The sequence below is a fragment of the Grampus griseus genome (genome assembly GCF_964374135.1).
Source record: "Grampus griseus genome assembly, chromosome: 16".
Lineage (NCBI taxonomy): Eukaryota > Metazoa > Chordata > Mammalia > Artiodactyla > Delphinidae > Grampus > Grampus griseus.
Genome location: NC_139010.1, coordinates 60,616,719 through 60,643,228, shown reverse-complemented (window position 1 = coordinate 60,643,228; position 26,510 = coordinate 60,616,719). Strand labels below are relative to the sequence as shown.

At 52.4% G+C, this 26,510-nt stretch overlaps 1 protein-coding gene across 3 annotated transcripts in view; it reads right to left on the bottom strand.

The window, feature by feature from the left end:
- The window catches only part of SUFU (SUFU negative regulator of hedgehog signaling), a gene marked incomplete at its 3' end in the record, with an annotated part of 108,759 nt that overhangs the window by 6,843 nt on the left and 75,406 nt on the right, over positions 1-26,510 (bottom strand). For all 3 annotated transcript variants that reach the window (XM_082673336.1, XM_082673338.1, XM_082673337.1), the window contains exons 7-10: positions 24,050-24,203; positions 22,131-22,242; positions 7,451-7,585; positions 5,747-5,885 (exon numbers count right to left, since the gene is read on the bottom strand). In XM_082673336.1, coding sequence (XP_082529462.1) covers positions 5,747-5,885; positions 7,451-7,585; positions 22,131-22,242; positions 24,050-24,203 — 540 coding nt within the window. The remainder of the gene's footprint in view (positions 1-5,746; positions 5,886-7,450; positions 7,586-22,130; positions 22,243-24,049; positions 24,204-26,510) is intronic.

The window sequence follows — 26,510 nt, the reverse complement described above, 5'->3', positions numbered from 1 at the left end:
GGTTATGATAATGACAGTGAGTGGTAATAATACCGCCAACAGCAGAAGCAGCGCCTCCCCCGTGTGCCAGGCACTGGGCCAAGTGCTTGACCGGTATCATCTCACTGAATCCTTAGGGCAGTCCTGCAAGGGAGGTAACCAGCATTCCCATTGTGCAGATGAGCGGGTGTCGAGAGGAGACAAGTCTGGACTTTAGAAGAACAGTGATCTGACCTCATGGTGGTAGAAGATGCTCTTTTCCTGTCTGGGGAAAGTACCCCAATTCAAGAAGCCTTGTATGCTCAGAGCTGACTCCTCTCTCTCCTCTGATGGGGGAGGTGGAGGTGACTTTGGCTTCAACCAATGGCCTGGAAAACCAACGACACATCTCCCGGCCACCTGCTCAGCTCAAGAGGGCTGGAACCCGGGGCGTCACAGACATGCAGCTGCTCAAAAACCAGGATGGCCAACTGGAAAGGAAGGCAAACCATGCCCCAATACAGTTTCCAAGTGGGGACAGCAGGTCAAATTTCCAGGTCAGCTTGGTAAATGTGTACATAAGACGACAGTTGCATTAGTCCAGAAAACAGCAGTAGAAATAATAATAATAATGAAAGTAGCACTCATCGATGGTAGTACTCACCAGGAGCTGGGCATAAATGCTTATGTCTGTGCACAAGCAACCCTTGGAGGGAGAAGACTCTAGTGAGACGGGAAAGACCCCAAGCAATCTGAGCAGCAAACTCCCCTAGAAGAATTCTGAAAACCCAGAGATACCAGGCCCCATCCAGACCTTCTGAATCCAGACCCTCTGAAGCTGAACAGCTCAGGCAAGGCCAAGGCATCTGCATTTTTAAAAGGCAACCCCTCCCTCCAGGAGATCATGGTGGCGGAGTGCTGGGGAAATACACTCACAGGGGAAGTGGGTTTGGGCACAGGTTTAACCAATACAGATGAGTTAGTGGCTGCAGCTCTACTACCAGCTCTAACTGGTGGAGCTGGGAGGGGAGTAGTGGCTCCCTGTCCCCCATTCCCAACCTCCACCTTTGATGAGGCTTGGAACACAGGCCAGCAGCTTACTCCAAGGTGCTCACACCCAGTGCCTTAGGACAGCCTGGCTGGTTGGTGAAGACGCAGGATTGTCAACAATCTCCCAATTCCCCAGGCCCCAGCAAGTTCCAGAAGGAACCTGAAAAGTGATCTTTCACCAATGCCTGCTCTGGGCAGGCCTGGCTATGGGACAGGCAGGGGCCCAGCTGCTGTAGATCTGATTCAAATGTCTGCGGTCAGTGATATTTCTGAGTCTGCAAACAGCACTGACAATGCCCACTCCTTCCCCTTAGTATGACAAGCCACACTTTGTCTGGGGCCTTGTTTGCTCTTAGTGTTGACACGTTGTTCTTGCTTCCCAACAAGTTTGGCTTTCTTTTTCCTTCCCTTTCCTTCTCTCAGGGAAGGAGATGTGCTGTTTACGGGGCAGAGCCTGCCGTGGAGCTGCTCTGGCACTCACAATGGCAGCGGGGGACACAAGACCAGGAAGCAGGCCAGTCTGCATCCCCCCAACCCCGACCGGCCAGACAGAAGTGAGAAAACAGCCCAGATGACCCCCATCCCCCAGGCTCGGGGGCAGAGGTGTGTGTGGCAGCTACCACTGCAGTGGTGGCACAGGGAGGCCACCTTCATTTCCTGTCCTTGCTGGGTGGTGAGGAGCTGCCTGAGGCGGCCAGGAGCAGGCTCACACTCCCCCTGCTCTGGCTGGCTGCCGCTGAGGGCAGAGCGGGCCGTCACAGTCCTCGCCCGAAGGGGAGGCTGCTGCACCTCCCTAGGCACAGTGCTGGCATTTAAACCCTAACGGCTGTACCCTGGACACTGAGGTCCCCATGGCAGCCCAAGCAAAGGTCTCCAGGGGGACCAGGTCGTGGCCAAGTTCACCAGTGGAAGGAGAAACAGCAGAGGCACGGAAGAGGAGCTGCCCAGGGCCTGGGCCAGGGATCGCCAAGTGTCTTCCACACAACATCCAAATGGGTGCATGGGGACAGGAGAAGGCAGCGGCTTGTCCAGAGGACAGTGGTGAGTCAGCCGCTGGACTAGGAGGAGAGCCCAGCGGTGACTCCCCAAACCAGGCCTGGAGAAGCGAAGCCCACTTGAACAGCTGCTGGGTGTCTTCTCCCAAGCCCTGGGCCTCCCATCAGGGCTGGTAGGGAATGGCTGGGAACGGGGGGCCACCTGGGTGAGCTGTCAGACACCACACAGCTGAGAAAGCATTGCAGGGCTTAAAAAAATATTCTCATATTTGGCGATGTGACCCCTGTGTGACCTCTGGGGCCGACTTCTCCCCCTTCAGATCAACCTTGGCTGGGGACGGATGAACGACTCAGCTCTGGGCCAGGCTCCCACTCAGAGGCTAACAGCCCGGTGTTGACAGACTCAAGGGAGAGAGGCTTGTTAAAGCCACTGGGATGAGGAATGCTGGGGGAAGGAGTGCAGGAGAGGACGCTGGCAGGCATCCCCCTGGTCTGAAGACCCTCCTGTACAACCCTGGAGTTGGTGGACAGCCTTCACCATCTCAGAAAAGATAAAAACAGCAAATGGTAGGGCAAACGGAGGAGTCTAGCGTCAACCTATGGAAACTGAAGAGCCTAAGGAATTGGAGGATTCCTGCCTCTCCAGCTCCTCCAGGAAGCAGGGAGTGCCTACTGTGCTTACTCTGGGGTTGCAGACAGCCCTGCCTTTCTGGGCCGGGGCCTTGACGTTCCTGGGGCTGGAGAGATGGGGCAAGGAGGAGCCTGGAGGGCAGGTGCAGGCCCAGGAGCAGGTGGGTGTGGAGGCCTGTCTGGGGCCACTCCACAAGCTCCGGAAAGGGCCCAGATTCCCTCACTTTCTGCCTTTTTCTCTCAGGCTCTCCTTTGTCTCTCTTCTCCCATGTGGGGTGTCTCTGCCATGCCACTTCCCCAAGAGATAACAGGCCTGGGCTGGAGGCCAGAACAAGGTGCCAAGGCTGGGAGTGAGGGCTTCCAAGGCTGTTGAAGGCTGATGCAAGAAAGTCATCCTAGCCCCTCCCAACTCCTCTGGGACCAACAGGGAGTGTTCAAGCAGCAGCCAAGAGAACAGAAGTCTGGGTCTCTTCAGTCCTGGGGCTGCTGCATCCAGTTCCTTCCTGATGCTCTGCCCCCAGCAGGCCTGGGTACACAGGGGTCAGGGAGACACCCTGGATCCCGGAAGCATGAGTGAGAGATTCCTGTAGGAGGTGAGGGCAGGCCTCTCTGTTGGGGTCTCCCTCCAGAGGAGCCTGGGGTCCCTCTTGGCCCAGTGGAGTGGGCCCTCACTGGTGACTATGAGCCTGACCCCAGGCCTCCAGGAGGTGCTCAGACTCCCGGGGAGACAGGCAGCCCCACAGGGAGACTCAGAGGCCCACAAGTAATTACAAGCCCAGGTTCCCACAGGCTAGGGAGCTGCCTGTGACCACAGTGGCAAGACCCTAAAGAGGAAGGCGGGCTGCCAGTCAGATGCAGAAAGTGCTGACTGCTTTGGGGGCGGGGCGGGCAGGAGGGCTGGTGTGGGTGTTGGCTTCACAGCTGAGGACAGGCTGGCCTGGGGGCAGGGGCAGGGGCAGTGGGTTTCCCAGGGCTCCCTGGAAAGGGCCTTGAGAAACCCCTTGGTGAGTTAGGGTGCGTGTCTGGGGAGCGGGCCCCAGCCAGCCTTCCCGGGAGCTCCCGTGTGAGCTGGCCCCTGTGGTGGACCACACTAATGAGCCCATAACACAGGCCTTTGATTAAGCAGCTCCCAGCACAGCAACTTTATTGAAACATGCCGAGGCCAGCGGCTGGTTCCCACAGCTCCCGTTCCCGGGGCAACGGCGCCTGGGAGGGGACCATGTGCTGGGAGTCAGCAGGGCGAGTGCTCAAGCTCACTGAGGGGCTGCCAGGGAGGCGAGGGGGAGCAGGGCTGGAAGGGAACACCAGTAGCCGGAGGATCAGGGGCTTGGGAATCAGGGTTGGGCCCAGACCTTTGTGGGGACTGGGGGGCAACGTGACATCTGCCGAGTCCTCTGGAGGCCCAGGTCCCCAGGCTGCTGAGAACTGGAGACGCTGACTCCCCCCCCATCTCCGCTGGGGGCAGGAAGATGTTCCAAGGGGGATGGCGGGGCTCCAAGAACAGGTTCAGAGTTCAGCATGTGAAAGGCAACTGGGTGAAATTTCTTCTTGAGTTTGGGGAGACTCTAGTTCCTACTTCCCCAAGAAAATGTGCTTAACCTTCAATACACAAAAGTGCTATCTGAGGACACTTCTGCTGAGACCTGTCAACACACTGTCACCTGCTAGGAAGGAGGACCTGTGACCTCTCAGGGGCTGGGGGTCTCCTACACGGTCCCTCGTTCCCCAGTCCTTCCCAGCTCTGCCCAGGCAGAAGGTCTACCCCCTCCCTGCTCTCCACAGAGGCAGCCCGGTGCCCTGGGACACGCTGGGGCTGGGGGAGGCCCTTTCCACTTGTGCTGGGCTAATTTCAAATGTTATACTACAGCGCTTTTGCTACAGCAACTACCAACACCACATGGACAGAAATCTAATGTTACCAAGTGGGACTTTTAAAATGTATTTATAACTTTATGGTTCAAAGTAATTTTGTTATGAAACAATGTAATAACAACAGTGGAAAAAGGCAAGATAATTTATGGAACACAATATCCCTAAAGCACCGGCTTCCATTTCTACCTCAGCTTAGTCTGGGGAGCGTGGTTGGTGTCCTTTGTTTGCCGTTTGTTTTAATTAAGGGTTAGTATTTTGGTGGGGAGGGGCAGGGAGGAGCTGGCCTGAGGAAGAGACACAGACACTCAAAGACTAAAAATGTGCCTACATTAATGCTATACACACTTCACAGACCCCCACAGACCAGGCTAAACCCACAGAACTGGCAAAATTCTCTTGCCCTTTACAGTAATCCCTCCGCCCACCCGCACCCTCCACCATACACCACAAACAAGGCAGAGTCACCTGTTAGATCAGGGTCAGATGCCCTTTCTGAGAGAGGTAAGGTAGGGTTCCTCCTCCCGTGCCCCCAACAAACAAACAGAAAAGGATGTCGTTCCTCTAATACATTCGGGAGTGGGAATCAGGGTTGGGCCGAGTACCCATTAGAGACCTGGACGGGGCCGGGCTGGAAGGAGGCCTATGGCTCAGGCCCCAGCACCCCGCTTGGCAATGGCTTGAAGCTGTGCTCCAGCCAGAACAGCAAAGGAGGGACAAAGTATTCCGGAAAAGCCAGCAGGTTTCTGCACAGAGAAGCTGGGTGTCCATCAGGAGGAAAAGGAGAACCATTAGACGGGGGAGGCTCTGTGTGCCAACGCCTGCCCATCTCAGCCCAGCTGAGGCATCCAGGTCCAGATGCCCACTTTCTAGGAATTCTGGTGGGCTTTCCATAGAGCACGAGAGTGGCTTCCACACTTCCTCCCATCCTGCTTCACCCTCCCGCTTCCTGTTCCTTGGTTTACCCAGTGTGCAGAAAGTCTCACATCCCTCAAACCTGAATTTCCATGGCCAACAGAATTATCAACGGCCAGGGCCTGGAGAGTTATCGCTCCTGCCTCAGGGTCTGGGGGAGAGGCCAGGAAGTGCTTCTGGAGCTGGTGGGCTAGGCAGTAGCATCCACACTCCACATGGCATCTCACAACCAGCCCCTCAGGAAGAGGAGCCGCCAAGAGCTGCCAAGGGGGGACCGAGAGGGGGCGGGCACGGAAGGGAGGGAGGGAGAAGAAAAGGAGCCTTCTCACTTGTAGCCAGGGTCCATGAGCTGCGTAAGGGTGCTCTTCGGTGGCAAAGGCGCCTTCTACTCCCGTGGAGACAAAGGTGATGGCCATGTCACCTGTGATACTTTTATATGTAAAGTGCCGTCCGTGCAGGAGCCTGCCCCTGGGGGTGGGAACATGAGACAGTGAGAGCAGGCCTGGCCAAGGCTCAGGGACTGTGGAGGCTACACTCCCCGGGATGGGCTGTCTGGCAAATGCCCTCCTGACCGACCATCTGCCCACTAACAGGGGCCTGGAACTAAACACGTTCATCTCAACACCTCCCAAGAGAAGCCTCTTACGAGTTCTCTACTGTTATCCTTCCAAAGTGCTCAAGGCTAGCAGATACTAGAGCAGCATTCAAAGGGCCTGAAAGGGGATGGGAGTCCACCTCCTTCGTGTCCTGGTGAGGAGACTGAGGCCAGAGAGGCCGGTTAGTAATGTGCCCAAGGTCAGGCCCAAGGCTAAAAGGCGGATCGTGCCCCACCTTTGTTTGGAGGGTAGGGGTGAAGAAGCACCTAAACGAATTTCCCACACCCTGGGATGCCGGCCTAGTGCCCTCACAGCACAATCCTGTGTCCGGGGCACAGTCTTCCACCTCCTCCTGGCTCCCCACGAGATTTAAATGGCTACCAAGGCCACATCTTTAAAAAGAAAGCTGAAGCCAAGTGGGGTCACTCTGAGGGAGCCACAAGAAGTTACTGTTAATCCCAAGTCTGGAAATACACCTGGGGGAAGGGCAGGCAGGGGCAACCAGTGGGGCAGAGATGCCAGTCAGCAAAGGAAGCAAAACCTGCTCCTGGCTTTCTCACGTTGCCTCAGATTAACCCTTCACCAGCCTAAAGGCCCTGAGCCTGGGCCAGAGAGGGAGCTGGAGAGGAAATCGTTGGGGTCCTGGGGCGGGGGGGGGGTGCAGGGGCCTGGCCAGACCCTGATCGCTCTGGCCACTTGCTCTCGTTGCCCTACTGGGCAAGGCTGGTCACCACACAAGGTCCTTCCTCAGGCTCCAGGGACAGTGGGGACGGTCCAAACCAGTGCAACCCCTTTCTTCCTTGTCACTGCTGTCTGAGTTTAGAGTTATCCTTGCTGCTTCTCCTGCTATAAAAGTGAGGGTAGAACCCCTGAGGGCTGTGGAGGAAGCCACAGCTGCAACAGGTTCAGCCCTGTGCAGCACCCCCATGCAGAGAGCTGAATTCTGGCCACAGGGGTGGGTTTCTGGCACTGTGGACAGCAGCAGGAGGGACACAGCTGGGCTTCTGGGTCCCTCAAGGAGTCTGCTGTGCGGGCCATGGGGTTTGGAGAACTGAGTGTTTCTGCATGGAAAAGCAGCAAGGAGGAGAAAATAGAGTCCCACCCATCAGATTCCCCTGCCCTACTACCCCAGTGCTACTGGGGACCCTGCCACCCCTGACTCTGGGCTGGTGGGATGGCAGGGCATCTGAGACTCCCTAGGTCACTGAACCTTCGTAAGGGAGCAGGGCTGGGGGACACTTCTCTGGACAAAGGAGTGCTCTCCAGTGCGTTGAGCACTACTGGAGGGCTCAGGGTCCACAGGCTCCCCCAAAGGCCCAAGACGGAGCGGGCTGACTAGCTCTCCTCCCCACCTGGGCCCCAGACTCTGCCTCGGTGTAGGGGGCAAGCACAGGCCTGGTGGCTCCTTGAGGCCAGGTTGTATGCTGTGGGGCTTACCTTAGGCAGAGAGGAATGAGGGCTCCTGACTCCTGGTTGAATTTCAGATGTACGCTCTCGAGCTGCCGCGTGCGGATCAGCTCATGGGGAATAATGGCCGTGGAGCTGTCACTTTCCAGGCTGTCTTTGCGGCTCCTGCAAAGCAAGCACAGGAACAGGGTCAGCACAAGGTGAAAACCGCAGGACAGAAGGCTCTCAGGCCAGGCTCCTGAGGAACGACAAGGATGGTGATTGATGATGAAGATAACAACAGCCAGCATTTACTCACTACACGCTCGCCAAGTGCCAGCCCTGTGTGAGGCACCTCTCGCTGATTACTCCTCACAGCGCCCCCGTGAGGTGGGCACTATTATTATGGCCCTTTTACAGATAAGGAGCTGGGGATCAGGGAGGTGACCTAACTTGTCCAGGTCGCAAAGTGGGGACTGTGGAGCTGGGATTTGGTCGCAGGTTGGTCTGGCTCTGAAGCCTCATCTTTGGCCAACACTCTGTATAAAAGCTTATGTCACAGTGGCTTGTTCTTCCCTAAGATAGCAGCAGGGGCTTCTGGGAGCCCTTCTTCCCCTGCCCTAGAGCCTCAGACCCCAAGTTCTCTAAGGCTGGGGTGCTAGAGTACCAGAAGACATGGCTCCGAGAGCTTCCTTCCTGCTGACCCTGAAAAGGCTGACACATCAGAGCAGGCTCAGAGCATGCACACTCCTGCTAACAGCCAGCAGCTGCCGTGACATACACGTCCTTCATCCAACAGGAAATGACACAGTCCTCATCGAGGGGTGGAAACCAGGCTCTCATCAGTCAGATCAGTGAGCCTGGCTGGGCAGCAGGACCGGGCCACCACCCTGCTGGGCTACGAGGCCCCAGGAACCCTGGACCAGATTCCTCCTGACTGTGGCCCCAGCCATGGCGAACTGTCACTTCTGCCTCACGCTCCATCCTGTCCTGCTTCCCACCCACAGCTTACTCCACAGCTGGGCCACGGGGTCCCTTTGCAATCTAAGATTTGCTCTTTCAAATTCAGCTGCCCCCACTGACAACCTCTCAAATCCGCCTCAGCCAGAAGTGAGGGTTACCCACTGATCTCATTCAAAAGGCCAGATCCTGGTTTGGACTGTGAATCTCAGAACAATTCCCCAAGTGAATAAAATACTGGGTGAGAAGCTTTAGTTATTTATCGCTGAAGCGGCAATAGCCACCCAGGATGTCCGGGCTTGATCTGGGCTTGACAGTCGCACAGCCAGTGGGGGCCCAACCTACTTACACACTGGGGGGCTGAGCACCGGGGCCTGTGGCTCAATGAGGCACCCCAACACTCAGAGCACCTCCCCAGAGGGAGGAGGATGCGAGGTCAGCAGGCAGGATGGAGGGTGACATCAGAGAGCACAGGGCCCTACTGAGGCAGCGGTTTATAAAGCTCCCGAGGTAACGGGGACCATTCCCACCAGCTGGGTGGATCCACCCTCAGATGTGACATGTGACTGATCTCTCACAAAGTGGTCCCTTCCTCTGGTTTCCAAAGCCAATTCTAAAACTGCCCTTTGCCCTAGTGTCTCCTTTGACAAACCCTTTCACAAGACCTGTGAAGGAGACAAACATGCTGGCCAAGAGGGTCACAGAATTTCAGGGCTGGAAGGAAACTCTGAGGTTGTTTAATCTACCTCTTTCCTTTACAAAAGAGAGCCGGTAATGTGCCCAAGGCCACAGAGCTGGGCTGTGGCAGGCCATCGTGGGAGCCGAGGACCTCTGACCAGCTCTCCTCCCCTTACACCCCGGCTGCTACGCCTCCCTTCTGAGGAGGGCAACACCAAACACCACCCTCGGGGCTTGGACAAGAGCAGGACTCAAGAAAGACAGCAGCCCTCTTTGGTGAGCCCTTACTCTCCTCCAGAGTAAGGAGTCCATAGATTCACTCACTGAGTCCTCACAGCAAGGACTCTACACCAGGTAGATTCCTCTATAGTTAACGCTTCTTGTACAGGTCAGGAAACCCGTGGCTCAGAGAAGTGAGGTGATAAGCCTACAGTCACAGAGTGAGTTTAAGAGGAAAAGCCAGGGTGTGACTCTCACCATCACTTCCCTGTGCTACCTCTGAGACACACCACCATGCTCCCAAAAGGCCTGGCTGCCAGGTGGGGCCTCCGAGCCGGTGGGCCTCTCTGACACAGGCAAAAGTGCTGATGAATAGCAACTGGGGGTGGGAGCAGGGGGGTTGGGAGAGCAGAATCAACAGCACACAGGGCTAGAGATGTCTCAAGCTGGAGGGAAAAATAAATTGTTGAAAGTCAGCTAAAGTCACCTTGGTAACTGCTACAACACACTCACCCGGAACGAGGACATCAAACCCAAGTGCAAACAGCTTTAAAGAAATGGAAAAGAACTTAATCATCTGAAGAATTAATGTGACAAGTGCCCACATTTACACCTCCCACCAACCTTCAATCATTTGAAAACGTACTTTAATCTTTTAAAAGAAAAAAAAAATTGCAAAATGCTAGATGTGCCGTCCTGGAGCTTGGGTATTTCCGGCATGCTGCTTCAATGGAAACGCGGCTGCTCCACATACACACACGCAGGAGCCCAGCTTTTTGCTGATTTGTTTTTTCTGGACATCGATGCAGAAGCATGAATTATTTGTGTGGGCTGGGTGAGGTATTAAATCTGCAGCCGACACAGGTTTGCAATGTTTTGCATGGTTGTCAGCTTAATCTTAGTCATAAAAAAATAAGTAGTGTGCTCGCCAGCGTGGCCTAATTTTTCAGCTGGGCTGTTTTCTCCCTGAGTTCCTAGCAGAGGGGAAGGCAGAGGGCTGGAAGGGAGAATGGCTCCTAGGGAGGCATGGAGGCCCATAACCGCTGGGGGCTGCTAGGAAGATGGGGCCAGGGGATGAAGGATGCTCCGGGAGGCAGAATGGCTAACAACATAGGTTTGGGGTCTGAGTCCCATATGACCTTGGGCAGATAACTTAGCCTCTCTCTAAGCTTCACTGTCCTCTCCACGGGAAGAATAACAATACCCTTTCCTTATAAGGATGAAATGAGATGACCCAGGTGAAGCATCAAACAGCGCCTGGGATATAGTAGGTGCTCAAAACGTTAGCTGGCTGCCTCTAGAACTCTACCTGCTCCTCATGCAGGAATGTTGATAGCTTAATAGAGACTTATTTGCCTTTCCCCTGGGCCCAGAATCCAACTGCCTCTGGCCAAGCCAGTCCCCCATTCTGAGCAAAGGTCCTTGCCCTGGGCTTGGAAGAGGGGACTTCTGAGATGGGGAAGCAGCCACTGTGGGCCCCAGGCAACCGGTGGTGTTCTGGGAAGGCCCAACTACAGGCCAGCAAAACCCCTTGAGGCCTTTGTTCTGCTGAGAGACACGCTGGCAGGACCGCCTTCCTACACAATCAGCACAATCAGCCTTCCTGCAATTCTCATCTACTGGTCCTCAAGTTGCCGAGAATTAGTTTAATCCATCCTCCATGACAGCCTTGTAAATCCCCGAGGCTCTCACAGACCAAGAGGAGTTTCTCTTTTCCAGTATTTGCAGCCCCAACTTTCAACTATATTCTTAAGATAAGGTCCTGAAATCTTCCATTCATCCAAGTCACTCTCCCTTGGATTCGCTCTAGCTTGTCAAAGCCCGAGTGTCATGTCCAGAAGTGAAGTGTCACGTGTGGAAATAAATACAGTATGTGGTTTAACCAGCAGATCACAGAAGGACTGTGAGCTTTCTCGTTTGGGATACTTTACTTCTATTAAAACTGTCATCAAATTGTCTATTCTTTGTAACCTCAGCATACTACCAACTTATACCACACTCCCTCTGTCAACAAGATCTCCCTCAGGCTTTCTCGCATGGACTGAGCTCAGACCTCTTCCGCCCTAGCTTGTATGTACTCTAGAGGATTTGGAGCTTAGAACAGAAATCTGCATTATCTGGCTAGGGTGTCAAGCAGTCTGGATACTTCTGAAACCTGACTCTGGCACCCATCATATTGGCACTCCCCCTGACTTCACATCACTGACAAAACTGATAAACTTGCCATCGATGTTCTCATCCCAGGCTTTGATTAAATAGTGAATAGGACAGGGCCAGGCAGACAAGCTGACAGACTGACATCATCACTCTTTGGGTGTGCTCATCCAACTGATTATAATCCACCCAACCATTCCATCACTAAGCCCCTCACCCTCCTGGATGCTCTGTATAGACATTTCTCTGTCTTGCCAGCAGTGATGTCAGAAGACACTCTCAAAGCATCTTGCTAACCCCCCACCTATACAAGGTCTACAGCACTTCCTTTATCTACCAAATAGAAATAGGTTAAGTGTTTCTAAAAAGCCAGTGAGGATGGTCCGGCAGGTCTGACTCTTTGTGAATGCATGCTGTCTCTCAGGCCTCACTGTTTTTCCTTAGAGAGTGTTCACAGCCTACTCGCTGAATAATCTAGCCCGGAGTTTTCCCTGTGAGTTGACACCAAGCTCACTAGTCTAGAGAGTGCAAGATGCTTTTTGCATCTTGAAATTTTTGAGTGCTTTCAGTCTGTCAACACCTCTCTCCCATTCCCTCAGAGATTACTGACAACAGCTTCCTGAATCTCATCTGCCAATTTGACTGGTATTCTGGGGTGCAATACATGTGGACCAGGAGATCTGAAATCATGGCTTCAATCCTCTTATCGATGCCTGTATGACTCTTCCTAGTCTAATAACCATTCTTTTTGAGATGGAAGCACAATATAAGTAGAGGAAATTTTTGTTGCCTCTCTGCCTCTGATTAACATTACTCTGTCCAAACAATGGGGCCTAGGTTTTCTTCTTCTTGTCCCAAACAGAACTATGAAAAACAAAGTCCTTTTTGCTGATCATAGCCCTTTTTTGCAAGACTTAATTCTTCTTGAGTTTCAGCTTTTCTTGATCCTGTTCCTTAAAGTGTCTGTTGGTATAACATACTTCTCTCTCCAGCTTTTGTTCAAATTCTTCAAAAATATTCTGAGTTATGTAAAGAATTCTCTACATATCTCTACTGGTCCCCAGAGGTATTACACCTCTTTTTAGTTTTCAGGGGACTTTCTGCAATAATAGTATTAAGGGGTACCTTTAACTGAGTGCACACTATGATGCCAGGTCCTATGCTAAACCCTTTATATACTTTATTCCTTTCATTTCTATAACAACCCTATAAATAGGTATTATTTTTCCCATTTTACAGATGAAGAAACCGAAACTCAGATACTTAAATAACTAGTCCAAGATCACACAATGGGCAAATAAAGGGCTGAGACAAACACCCCAGGTCTTCCTGACGCCAGCTAAAGTGTAACCACAATATTTTTCCTTAAGAGCCTCCCATCCCTCTGAGTGGTCTTTTCTTCTGGGGTTTCAAAGTCCATGAAGACACATCTATTTTTTTTTTCCCCTGAACTCTTAAAAGAATTGCTTCCAAGAAGCCATGGCAGGGCTTCCCAAAGGGTATTTGATGGAATTTTAATTTAAGAGAAGCTTCTAGAAGAGCAGATGTGGCAAAGGCTGGATGCAATACACTGCATCTCAGATTAAAGATTCGTAAAATGTTGGCATTTCGAAGACTCTGAGGAGGACTACAGAGGGCAAAGGAACCAGTTTCATTTTATGTAAGCCAGTGTCTTCCAACCTTAGCCACAGGAACCCCTTTTCACTTAATCCCCAACCGACCTCCCTAAAAGGCTGTGGGGACCCTCCCTCTGGGGACCACTGGTCAGGCAGTGCTCTGACAAGGCCCAGGGTTTTCCCTCCTGAACCCTGCTCTGCCCAAGCGCTCTTTCCCAAGGCCCTGTCACTCCCACTCCATCAGCTTCCTTGCCGGTCAGAGTCAGGTGCACAGCCGAGGCGCCTCGTCATTTTCTTCACCCCAAGACAGATGATCTCAGGAGGCCTGTCAGACACTTATACGATGCTCACCTTCAGCTCTCAGCCCGATGCCGGGGAAGCTGAAGTTCTTCTGAGTGACCAGGGCTTACCTTGGTGCCAATTTTCTGATTTTTACCTGGAATTTTGTGTCATTCTTTCTTTTTACTGTGCAGGGCAAGCTGTAACAGCTCCTACAATATCACTTCTTTGACTTTTTTTTTTTTACTATTCTTTTTTTAAAGTTGAAAGAGCCAAATAGTTCTATAAGGTTCATTACAATAGTCAGCAGTCTTCCCATTCCCCACTCCTTGGAGACAACCACCGTCATCTCTGTTAGCTGATTCTTTTGGTATTTTCCTCAATACCTCTAATATACTTTCTTTCTACTTCCTGGTATTCCCTTTTCAGGCTTTATCTATTGACTTGCTGCTACAGAAGATGAGCTTCAAGCTCCCTTCCATCCCACCCTCCCATCTTCCCAAGATAACTATATTGTAAGTTTGCTTGGCTAAGTATTAAGTGTTTACGTTATTATACTAATGCTATTTACGACTGAGTCATGTAGTATAATATGATTACTTTTCCTTTCTAGTGTGATTTTTAAAATTATTTATTTATTTATTTATTTTATTTTTGGCTGCATCGGGTCTTAGTTGCAGCACGCGTGATCTTTCATTGTGGCGTGCAGGTTTCTCTCTAGTTGGGGTGTGTGGGCTCCAGAGCACGCGGGCTCAGTAGTTGTGGTGTGTGGGCTTAGTTCCCCTGTGGCATGTGGGATCCTAGTTCCCCAACCAAGGATCAAACCTGCATCCCCTGCACTGGAAGGCGGATTCTTAACCACTGGACCACCAGGGAAATCCCTAGTGTGATTTTCTATTTTCCTTGTATTTAATAACTGTATTGGTTTTCTATGTGTTTATTGCTAATTCAATCCTAAACTAATGACCAATGGCCTATAGATTCTCCCAAGACTTTCAAATAGAGCAAATATTTATCAATTTTATCTTCTTTTTAAAAAATTAATTAATTAATTTATGTCTACGTTGGGTCTCCGTTGTTGCGCGCGGGCTTTGTCTAGTTGCGGCAAGCAGGGGCTACTCTTTGTTGTGGTGCGCGGGCTTCTCATTGTGGTGGCTTCTCTTGCTGTGGAGCAAAGGCTCTAGGTGCGTGGGCTTCAGTAGTTGCAGCACACGGGCTCAGTAGTAGTGGCTCGTGGGCTGTAGAGCACAGGCTCAGTAGTTGTGGTGCACGGGCTTAGTTGCTCCGCAGCATGTGAGATCTTCCCAGACCAGGGCTCGAACCCGTGTCCCCTGCATTGGCAGGCGGATTCTCAACCACTGCGCCACCAGGGAAGTCCCTCAATTTTATCTTTTTAAAGACACTTCTCCAGGGGCTTCCTTGGTGATGCAGTGGTTAAGAATCTGCCTGCCAATGCAGAGGAGATGGGTTCGAGCCCTGGTCCAGGAAGGTCTTACATGCCGCGGAGCAACTAAGCCCGGGCGCCACAACTACTGAGCCTGCGCTCTAGAGCTCATGAGCCACAACTACTGAGCCCACGTGCCACAAATACTGAAGCCCGCGGGCCTAGAGCTGATGCTCCACAACAAGAGAAGCCACCACAACGAGAAGCCTGCGCACCGCAACAAAGAGTAGTCCCCGCTCGCCGCAACTAGAGAAAGCCCACATGCAGCAACAAAGACCCAACACAGCTATAAATAAATAAATAAATAAAACTTATTTTTTTAAAAAAAGAGTAGCCCCTGCTCGCCACAACTAGAGAAAGCCCGTCTGCAGCAATGAAGACCCAAAAGAGCCAAAAAAAACCAAATTAAATAAATAAATTAAATATCATTAAAAAAAAAAAAGACATTTCTCCAGAGGATCCTTCCAAACGACTCTAGTCTGAACTGTCTACCTTCCGTTTTTGCAGCACAACTGTCGTCATGGGATCACCCCTTACCTTCACACTGGTGATTCCTCTCGCCTCTTTCTCATGTTGGATCCTATTTCCTGCTCCCCGTATGTCTTCCTCACTCATTTCGATGGAGCATATCCTCTAGCAGATTTCACTTTTTTAGTATGCTTCTCTCTGACCTGCCACCCTCAGGGGTTTTCAGGCAAATTAAAACACCAGCTTTACTCTGTGCACTGGTATAGAGACTTCCAAGGCCTTCTTTCGTTATTTTTTCCTGTGAATTGGCAGGCAACTCCTCCACTTTTATCTTCTTTTACAGGCAGTACCCAGTGGTGAAGAGGTCTGGATCTGGATTCAAACAACCCAAGGTTCAAATTTTGGCTCTGAACTTTATTAATCTTGGCTCATTGACCCAAAATAAGTTATACAATCTATCTAAGCCTCCGTGTTCTTGTTTGTAAAATGGGGACAAAAATAGCCCACAACACAGGGCCTGGCACATGGCGATACTTAATAAAAACTGCTTGCTTGGGACTTCCCTGGTGGTCCAGTGGTTAAGACTCCGTGCTTCTACTGCAGGGGTTCGATCACTGGTCGGGAAGCTAAGATCCTACGTGCCGCGCGGCCAAAAAAACAAAAACAAACAAAAAAACCTGCCTGCTTGGTCACAGAAGCTGTCCAGCCCAGGATTCTTCCTGTATTGGGAGCACTGAGGACTGGTTTGTGGATGGCTCAGAGGCACACCTCAGTAATTCATCAATTGATCTAAATCTTTCCATGTCTTTCTTTTTTACTACCTGTCTATGTAACACATCCTATATTTACACTTTCCACTGTTTAAGGGGACTTTTTACATATCCTAACATGCCTTCTCTTTCCAGTGTCAGGACAGACTCCTGATTTCCAGTGCTGCACAGTTTATAGTACAGGCCCCTGTTCACCCTACCCACACTTCACAGATTGACAGAACCATATCCATGTTTCCTCTCCACCCTGGTCTCTACAGACTGAAGAGTCTTAATTTTTCCATTTTAGCCCCAGGGTATTGGTCACATTCTATCAATGGCAGTAGGTGTGGAAAGGAGAGGAGCCCAACCACCGAGACTCCTTTTAGCCACAATCCCAGTCCTGTGACAGTGATGACGTCTGCACTGGCCACACGACTTGGGGCCTTTTCCTTGGGGACGCCCGGGAGCAGGAACCAGGGCACCCGGGTTGGCAACTATTCAGAAGTGAAGTGGGTTTGGCCTGCTGAGCCCAGCTCAACCTCTGGCTTCTGCCGCTAGCTTGGGAGATTATTCCTTTTGCTTTCAGATTGCTGACGAAAGCTCTGAACTTTCCAGAGAAAGAACCACTTGCAGGTTTCCCTTCAGAGCAGGACTGGGACAGGGTGTGGGTATGGGTGAGGGCACCAGCTCACCTCCACAGTTACTGCTACCATCTGAATTTGGAAAAATTATCTGATGAGGATGACACACGGAGTAAAAGGCCTTAAAAGGTTATTGGTAAACACCAAAAACCAAACGATGAAACGCAGTATTTTCACTGTGAATATTCCAAGGATGGAACGTGATGATAGAACAGTGGGACGGAGTGTGGGTGAAGAAGACAGAGTGAGGAAAACTTGTGTTAAGGTTGGTGGATTCCTTCATCAACTATTAACTCCTCTGGGCACCAGGGACCGCCACCCGCAGCCTTGTGGTCTGACTCAGGTGGGAGACTAGGACCCCTGCTCTCCTGAAAGAGCCTGCTCTAGCCAGAGCCCTTGGCTTCCTGGTTTCTGAGACACTGAGTCATTTCCTCTCTCCAGCTCTCACCTTTGAGCCTTCCTTTTCCCTTCCCTGGAGAAGTGACTCACTACTGAAGTGTTGGGTGACACTGAGGATCAAGGATGGGCGATAAAAATACTCCTGATTGTGCAACTTGAGGAAGAGAGATGCAGTTTGGATTGAGAATTCAATGTGCCGGCCATGAACTCTGAGGCTGGGGTGTTAACGATGGCCACTGCTTCACCTCTTTGGGGAAGTAGAGCAGAGAATGGAGTTCAAACAGAAATTCACCCAGGCAGGACTGCTGTGGAGCCCTTGTTCTGCCCTTTAAAGTGTGTATTTCCGAGAAAGGCACATAAAGGCAGGCACTTAGCAAGACAAATGTGGATCACAGAGGCCTGGGCCCTTCCTCCCATCAGCCCTGTGGGGCCTGGCTGGGGCCCTGAGAGCAGGGCTGTTTCTTCTTGGGTTTTTCTCTCCAGTGAAAACAACCGTACTTCCCCAGCGTGGGAGCGGTGAGGGGCGCCAACATGACACACTCGGGCTCCAGGCAGGCCACTGCACTGACATGATAGAGCCCTTTGAGCAGGGTTACCCAAGACTGCCCTGCATGCAGGAAGTGATGGCAATAGCCCAGCTGTTTTCCCAGATGGAAACTCACCTTCCTTCACCCAATTCACTGGATGCAAACGAGATATTTTCTTCTTCTAATTAATCTTCATGGGTCTCATGGGCTGAGCAAAACAAAACACAATTTTCTCTAAAGGATGACTCTTTGGCCAGGTCACAAGCTATTCAAGATGGGAACAGAGGCAGCATGGCTACCCATCCAAAAGGCTAAAGAGATGGGAGCAGAGACACTCATAAAAGTGGGGAGAAATACATGTGTGTTTTGTGTGCATGTTGGGGGAAGGGTGCAGCTGAAAATGTCACAACAGGAGAAATCATGCTACAAAACCTTAATTTTCCAGAAAATTAAGGCAACAAGCAAAAAAAAAAAAAAAAAAAAAAAGCCTTAAAAGCTGCTGGTGCAATTCCAGAAGACTGAGAAACTTAGCTCAGCGATGACGGTTAGTTTGCTTTTTTCTTTTTTTTTTTTTTTGCGGTACGCGGGCCTCTCACCATTGTGGCCTCTCGCGCTGCAGAGCAGAGGCTCTGGACGCGCAGGCTCAGCAGCCATGGCTCACAGGCCCAGCCGCTCTGTGGCATGTGGGATCCTCCCGGACCGGGGCACGAACCCATGTCCCCTGCATTGGCAGGCGGACTCTCAACCACTGCGCCACCAGGGAAGCCCTAGTTTGCTTTTTAAAGGTGCCGTAACTACAAAGTGTCTCTCCCACAGCCAGGAACCTTCCCCCCCAACACATGTGCACACACATGCATGGGCCCTGCCCCTCTTTGGGGGGGGGTTATGTGACCCAGAGAGCTCCCTAAAAGTCCCCCAACCTCAATCAGTGACTCACTGGCAGAAGGAGGAGGAGGTCCTGGTACACTGATGCAGGTTCCCAGCATCAGAGCAAGTTTACACAAATGCAAACCTCCCCACGCAATGCACCTGACCAGACCATGCACATCCCCGGGGTCACTGTGGGGAGGCTGGGAAGCAAAGGCCAGACTCCACAGAACAGTCCACGTCTAACCAGGCAACCTCAGACAGAGGATGCCAGTGACGTTTTCTCCCTCGACCCAGGTCCTTATAAATGTCGGCAGGCACAGCCCTTAAGCCGGGCTCCCCTCAGTGGCACAGAGGAGTTGCTTCCCAAACTCACGCGGGCAGGCCATGGGAAGGGAGGCGCCAGCAAGCCGAAGGAGGCTTTTCTCAACTGATCATCTTGGGAAAAGCCAGATACAAATTTCACGGCTGGAATGCAGGGGTTGTGAAACGCTGGAAGAAGCCCCAAAGAGGGCCAAGGACTCCCCTTCCGGGAAGGCGGAAGGCGGTGGGAGGAGGGTTGGCAGGGGGAGTGGGAGAGGAGCAGTTACCCAGAGGGCCCTGCCTTTCTGGGAAGCAGGAAGTGAGGCCTCAAGCAAAAAAGAAAGAAATCCCCTAGCCCTGAAGTGGTGGAGGGGCCAGAGATATACGGTTGATTTTGTTTCTGAACATGAAGAAAACAAGGCTCTGTGTTAAAAAGTAATTCTGGTATAAATGAGACAATTATGACACATCTTGTTATCTCTGGGATTTGGAAGCACTGAGCCTGGCGGCATGTCTTCCCTAGAGTTAAATACAAACAGTAAGCTTCTAACATGGGGCTTTAGCCTTGTCCTCGGTGCCAAGGGAGCAGTCTCTACTCATGCTTTGACTAGTTAGAGGAGGTCCACCTATGAGGGTGAGAGACACAGTCTGGGGTGTCCCTCACACGGTCCCTGAGAATGGAGTAAGGAGGACCACACCATGTTAATGGCTGAGGGACTGCCCTAAGTGCCACCCTTTTCTCACCTTGGCCAAGTTACTTATCAGCCTCTTTGTACCTCACTCAGTTTCCTCATCTATAAAAGGGGGATAATAAGATTATCTACTTCACAGAGTGACTCTGAGGATGGTATAAAGCACTTGCACCTGATCAGTGTTAGTCGCCATTAAGGTGGGAAAAGATCAAGTGCCTGATTCCCTCAGGTAGGCCAGAGCCCAGCTGCTAATACTCAGGCTCCACTGGCTCTTCTGAACCTCTGTTCTATCTCCACAGCCTTCTCAAACCACGCTCAGGCCCATAAGACTATGCATCAGGGCCCCAGCCCAGAAAGCCTGACTAAAGGAAATCGGACACGAAGACACAATAGGGCCCATGCCGGTCACTCCCCCACAGGGAGAGGAGCAAACACTAGTGCCAGCACATTTTGGGTTGGCTTTCTCAGTCACAATCCATGCGGTTTATCTGAAACCGGGTCAGGTCCCAGGGTGGGCAGCACAGATATTACAGTCGTGCGTGCTAATCTGAACTGAGGCCGCCGTCATCGATCCTGAGGTGACAGGGAGCTGGAGACTTGAGGGAGGGTTGGAAAATGTTCTTGGCAAAGGAGGAACCATTTCTCAACCAACTGCTAACAAACTGGTAACCAGCACTGACAACCTTAGAGGAGACATTCCGAATCCCTTCAGACTGCAGATTCCAGCACCTTGGAGACGCGACTGGGTCCTTGAGCTGCAGGGAGGGGAGATGACCCCAGATGGCTGCACCTCTGATCTATTCGCATCCATCTCTCTGCAGCTCAGCCAACTCAGGCCAAAGAGAGGAGGCTGCAGCCTCTGCCCTGAGTCTACAGATAGCCCTTGGACCAGATCCGATGCCCCACTGCCCAGTGGGCTGAGTCTGGGCTGGACGTCTGCATCCAGGAACTCTGTGTGCCTTACAATGTCTGGGGGTGCAGCAGCTGGAAGTACGCCCTAGACTGGGAGTGAGATCTCAGACTTGTCCCAGATGTATAGTAGGGGCAAGTGGGCTGCCTCCACAGGAGCCCCTGCCCTTCTGCCCAGAAACCCAGACCTTTGGAGGTGGAAGGGCCATCTGGACTGAGACTACAAGTTATGGGGCAATCTGCTTGAGCCTTTAAGCCTTCAATTACCTCCCGACCTCCCATCAGTGCCAGTGGGGCTCAGAGGAAGAGGCCAAGCTCAGGGCACGCGAAGGAGTATGGCCCTGGGACAGGGTCCAGACTCACAGGTGGAGAGTTTCCAGATGCCCCACGACTCAGCCTGGCCATCTGCTCCTGCCAGGGGAAGATGGTGCCTTAAGCCAACTCCTTCAAGGCGGCTGGCTGCAGAAATCCACTGGCTGGAGTTGAAAGCTGCTTGGAGGTGGCAGTGGAAGCTTCTCCAGGCTCTTGCAAAAGGCATCTACTCTCATGGCTTCTGGATGGCAGATTCTTCAGGTTGGCCACCTTGGGCAGCTGGAGTAACTCTCCCTACTCCACAATCTGCTCCCAGGTTACAGCCTCGACTTTAACCAGCCAGGCCTCCCCTGTTCCATCCCTGTCAGCTTCTTCACCTGCTTGTTAAAATTCCAGGGCTCCTTCGAGGCCCGTCTCATGTCCTTCCTCCTCCAAGAAGCCCTCCCTAACTACTCCAGATCATGCTGACTTGACCCTTCTGTAGCACAATAGATCATTACCATTTCTGGGGATCGTGGATGAGCAACTGGAGCTAGAATTCAAAGGAACTATTTCCAACAAATTACACCCACAGCCAGAATCATGCCAATTAATTAACTGTTTCAGTTCATGTGCCCCCAAAAGAGCCTACACCTCAGATGGCCCTCTGGGTCCTGAGCCTGCCACACAGCAAGTGTGTAATAAAGACTTCTTAGAAGAAGGACGGATCACCCTGGTCTTGCACGAGTGGTCCGCCTCCCTGTTAGCCCAGGGCACAGCAACTTCCTCTCTGGCAGGCAGGGTTCCTGCTCTGGGCTGCCAGCTCCCAGGCATCCCCTGCCAGCAGCTATTCCCTAGAGTTGCCCTGGGACTAAGGGCAGAGGGGGGTGCCCAGCTCCAGCTCTGCCCACCATTCGCCCCCATCAGAGGAAGAGAGGTCAGCAGGAAGTGGATCTGACCTCTGGGGTGGTCACAGTCTCTCCTAAGAGCTATAGGGGCTCTTGGACAGACAGCACAGGCCTGCAGAGGACTTCCCTTCCCTGGGCCCCATGGAAGGGAGGCAGGAAGAAGGGCCTCAGCAGCAGGCGTCCAGTCCGGGGCTGGCCAGACAGGGAGGCCCCTGGGGTTGCAGCTATCAGCCGGAGACCAGGCTCCAGGAAGGAAGGAAGGGCAACTCTGGCCGAGGCCGAGATAAGGAGGGGAATCGTGCTCAGCACAATGGGCTCCCACAAGGCTGGGAGGCCCCAAGTCAGATTTTGCCCCAACTTGGCCTCCCATCTGCTCACACAGCCTATGTAAATATTTACTGTTGTTTATATTTCTGGTCCGCTGCGTTCCCTCTGAGGCCCTTACAACCCACAGATCTGTGTGCCCCAGAGACCCTGAGTCCATCCAGCAAGGCCTCTGGGCATTGTTCTCTCTCATGCAAGCCACAGGGACAGGCCCTGAAGGACAAAACTGCCCCCTTGTCCCAGTCCCGGGACACTGCTGTCAGGAAGCTAGACTAACCCCTCTGTGGGCAGGGCACTTACGGGGCCCGGTCGTGGGTGAGGCCGTTCTGCCGCTGGGGGTTGATTGGCGGAAGGACGGGTTTGCTGTTGATCTCAAGTCCTCTCCTCAAGGTCTCCCGGATCTGCTCCGTGTCTGCAATGACACCATTAAGTTACCTGATGGCCCTCTGGGCCCCCAGCATCCCCATCCCTGTCCTTGGACCCTGGCTCTGCTGATGGGCTGGGGAAAGGCCCCCACGAAGGCTGGTCTTGAGGCCACTCTAGGCATCAGCTGTGCAATCTGAGTGCAGCATGAGGACACAGAGCAGACGAGGCATCGTGTGCTCTGGAAACATCTGGTCTGAAGAGCACCATTCTTGAGGAAGACAAGGAATGGCCTCTGTACTGCAGAAGGGCACTCTCCAAGGCAGGGCTCTCCTCCACTGTCCTTTCCCATCCTGTGTCACAGGCCCTAGGCTTACCCTTAACATGGCTCCAGACAGTGACTCACAAGACAGCCATTGCCCAAGACCACCCAGGGATTCTACCCACTTGATGGATGCCAGTAAGGGCTACGAGTGCTCTGCCGTGAATGAGCAGGCATCCCTTACACAAGTTCCTGGGTTCTGGGTGGTCAGCTGGTATCTGGCCCTGCCACCCCTTCCCCTTGGGCCGGGTCAGTGGGATACTGAGTCATCTCCCCACCTTGGTACTACCCCAGGGAACCCTGCCTCTCCACGGGTCTGCCAAGGGCCAGGAGGTGACAAAGGAGTCCCCTGGTTGAATTATTTCTTTGCAAGGCGCTTTTCTGGTCTTTGGGGTGAAGCTTACTAGTCTGGTCCCCTATATTGAGATTTTCATCTAAGATTTACTTCTGCAAACTGCAAACACACACAAAAAAGCAAATTAACGTTTGTTGGTTAAAGGGTGGGCTTTGAGGATAGAAGTGATTATTCACTTTTCTAGTGTTTGGCTTGTTATAGTGGCATGGATCTTACTTTTATAATTTTTTAAAAAATAGCCAATGATGGTTGAAATTTTGGACAAAACTGCGAATCCCTCCTTAAATTAGCTCTTTTGTCAAAAGCAACTGAATGATTCTAATAACTGTACACTCTCTCAGAATCTCCCCAGGGCTTGGCACGTCATTAGAATAAGCAGGAAGGAAAGAAAGGGGTCAGATATTTGCACTAGGGGTTTAAGTTGTTTTTTATGGAAAGAAAACCTTTTATAAGTGCGGTCACATGCGCTGGTATTTTATTCAGGATTCTAGGTATCTTACTCTTCAAAAGTTAAGAAAAGGTGGAAGAATTGAAAAAGGAAGTAGAAAAAGCAGCTGTAATCACGTCTGTGTAAATGGCCGCTTTTCTTTTGGAGTTAGTTAGGGATGCCCTTTCTTAAAAACCACAACTGTTTCGCTAACCAAGACCAGCATGGTAAGCTTCCAACAGGGGAGCCATATCCTCCTTCCCCAAGGCCCCCCGACAAAATGCAGCAGGTAAGGGTGCCCTGCCTACGCCCCTTACGTTATCTCTGCAAGAGAGTGGGGTGGGGAAGTGTGCAAACTGGCCTCACACTCAGGCCTCTCTTGTCTGAGGCCTGGGAGGGCCCAAGGCCAGAGTGATCCTCAGGTCTGGCATGACTTTCAGGCTAGAGCTGGGCCCTGTGTCAATTCTGTGGGTGGCCGATGCTTGTTCTCTTGCGTTTGGGTGGACTATGGCTGTTTCCTGTAACTGTTCTAGGGCTTCCACTCACCTCCCTGACCTCAGATAGCAAGGGGCAAATCTAAAACACAATGGTCACTGCTGGAAGTGCGATCTGAAATACACACAGGAAACACAGGAGAAACGGGTCAGTAAAGCTCCCTTCATTCCACCCTGCTGAAGACCTCACTTGCTGTTTAAATCCTGCCAGGAAATACTGAAACCCGGCCTGGGGAAAGGGAAGGCGACGGCTCCCACCTTTGCCAGAGAGCCGCCGGGGCTGAGTACCGATGCAAATGCTCCGGCTGTCCTCGTCGTCCTCGGGGGGCCGGCTCAGGTCATCCCAGGCACACTTGGCGCTGACACCGCTCAGGTTGGACCCGTCCGTCTCAATGCCTTTGTCAACTCTCTCCTGCTTGGAAAGAGTCAAAGAGCCGGAGTTCCTTCAGCGAACCGGTGGCCCAAGGTCACCACCACCTTTCCCACGTTTACTGAGCCCTGGTAAGAGCTGAGCACGGGGCAGGGGCCGGAAGAGCAGGGTCTCTGACCTTATTCTGCCCTGGTTACTAACGCATGGCGGTCTCTGCCAGCCACGGGTCTCCTCCAGGGGAACCAGGAATTAGGGGAGCCGGGAAGAATGAAAATCCCAAGGGAAGCGTCTCCTCTCCCATCAGCCTTCCAGTAAAGTGACTGTCATTACCCGCTTCAGAGCTCCGACTCTGCCCACCCTGTGCTGGCCCGTGGAGCTGATGTGGCAGAGCCAGGAACCACCCTCCTGAGGAAAGGCACAGTCCTTCCTCTCCTCACTGATCACCCGGTCGCTGCTCCAGAGGCCAGGGTGGACGCCGGCCACAGGCGGGAGAGGCGGGGACTCAGCCCAATTTCTCCAACTCCATACCTGCAGTTTTCTCTTCCAACAGCAGAGGGTGTGGTCACACAGGGAAGAGTCCCCAGAGAGCAGAAGGGCCGGACTTCCCCTTGCTGCATTGCTGACTTGTTTGGCCAAGAATTCTGGATGGAGATTCTTTTCCATTTCTTAGACTGAAACGGGGGCCTGGAGGGCAGTGACCATCTTTAGACCCCACCAGAGGCCCTGCCTTCGCACAGGCCTTGACACTTCTGAGTCCAAACACTCTCCAAATGGCCTCAAGGAAGAGCTAAACACAAACACCTGGGATTTCTGGTAAAACAAAGTTGTGATGTTGGGTTTTGGATGAAAGGTCATCTGGGAGGCTGCCGCAACCTTGTTCATAAACAGTCATGTAGGCCAAATAGAGCTCCTGAGTTAGTACTTCAGTAAGAGTCTGCTCCTCCCTGTCTGGGGAACTTTCTCCCCGTGGCTCCACAGGCTCTGAACAGGCCTGCTGCTCGGCCAGGGAGCCCATCCAGGGAAGCACAAGGTAAGCTTACAGAGGGTCCTTATTTTTTGAGACCAGTCAGCAGGTGGCCCTGGCCCAATGCCTCCTTCCCATCAATCCCATCCTCCTCCTCTCCAGTGCTACCAGCAGCCTAGGCAAAGCTGGGGATTCTGAGCAGAGGCGTGGGAGGCTGATGACAGGGAGTGGCTCTCTGTGCTCTAACCAGGGGCGTGTGAGCCCTAGTTTGCTTGGGGTGGAGTCTACGCTTTTCCCTCTCCACTGGCCACCCTGAGGCGTCTCACCTAAGCAAGGAGCTCAGGACACCTCTTGGCTCAACAAGCTCAGCCCACTTACTTTATGAGTAAACAAGAAAGGGTGAAGACGCAGAGGAGTTCAGAGACTTGTCCACGCACATAGCTAGCTAGTGGTGGAGCTTGGAGCAAAGGACCAGGAGCAGCTCTGAAACAAACGGCCTGCAAGCAAGCCCCGGAGACACAAGCGAGCACACAGGAGCTCCCACTGGGTGCACAGAGCGCCCAGGAAAGGAAGCTGGACTTTCTCACCAAGGTGCCCCTGCTTGCTTTTTTTCTTTAAATATAATCCTTCTCTTTATAAATTTATTTATTTATTTATTTTTGGCTGTGTTGGGTCATCGTTGGTGCGTGCAGGCTTTCTCTAGTTGCGGCGAGCGGGGGCCACTCTTCGTTGTGGTGCGTAGGCTTCTCATTGCGGTGGCTTCTCTTGTTGCGGAGCACGGGCTCTAGGCATGTGGGCTTCAGTAGCTGTGGCTCACGGGCTCCAGAGTGCAGGCTCAGTAGTTGGGGCGCACGGGCTTAGCTGCTCCACAGCATGTGGGATCTTCCCGGACCAGGGCTCGAACCTGTGTCCCCTGCATTGGCAGGTGGATTCTTAACCACTGAGCCACCAGGGAAGCCCCCCCTGCTTGCTTTTAAAGAACACTAGGCGCTCTGGGTCCTGCTGGCTGGCCTCAGGGGCGCCTGAAGACTAGGGAGGAGAACTGTTCTCAGCACACAGAGAAAGGATGGGCTGCTTACCCTAGTAGCTTAAAGGATCAGGTGCTTTCTTAGCACTTGGCACCTAGGACAGGGGCCAAACAACAGCCCATGGTGCCCCGTGCTGGATCCCAGTGTGGCTGCAGAACAAGGGCTTAGGGAAACATAGCCTTTGTGGTTCCTGGTTCTTGCATAAGCAGAAGCTACAAAGAAACCAAGTTTAAAGTACAGATAACAGAGGATATCCTGGCAGCAACTGGAAAGCTGCAGTGTTCAAGGCACTAGGAAAACAGAGGAGCATCATCTGTGAATGAGTAGGGCTTCTGCCCAAGAACTCCCAGGTCTGCA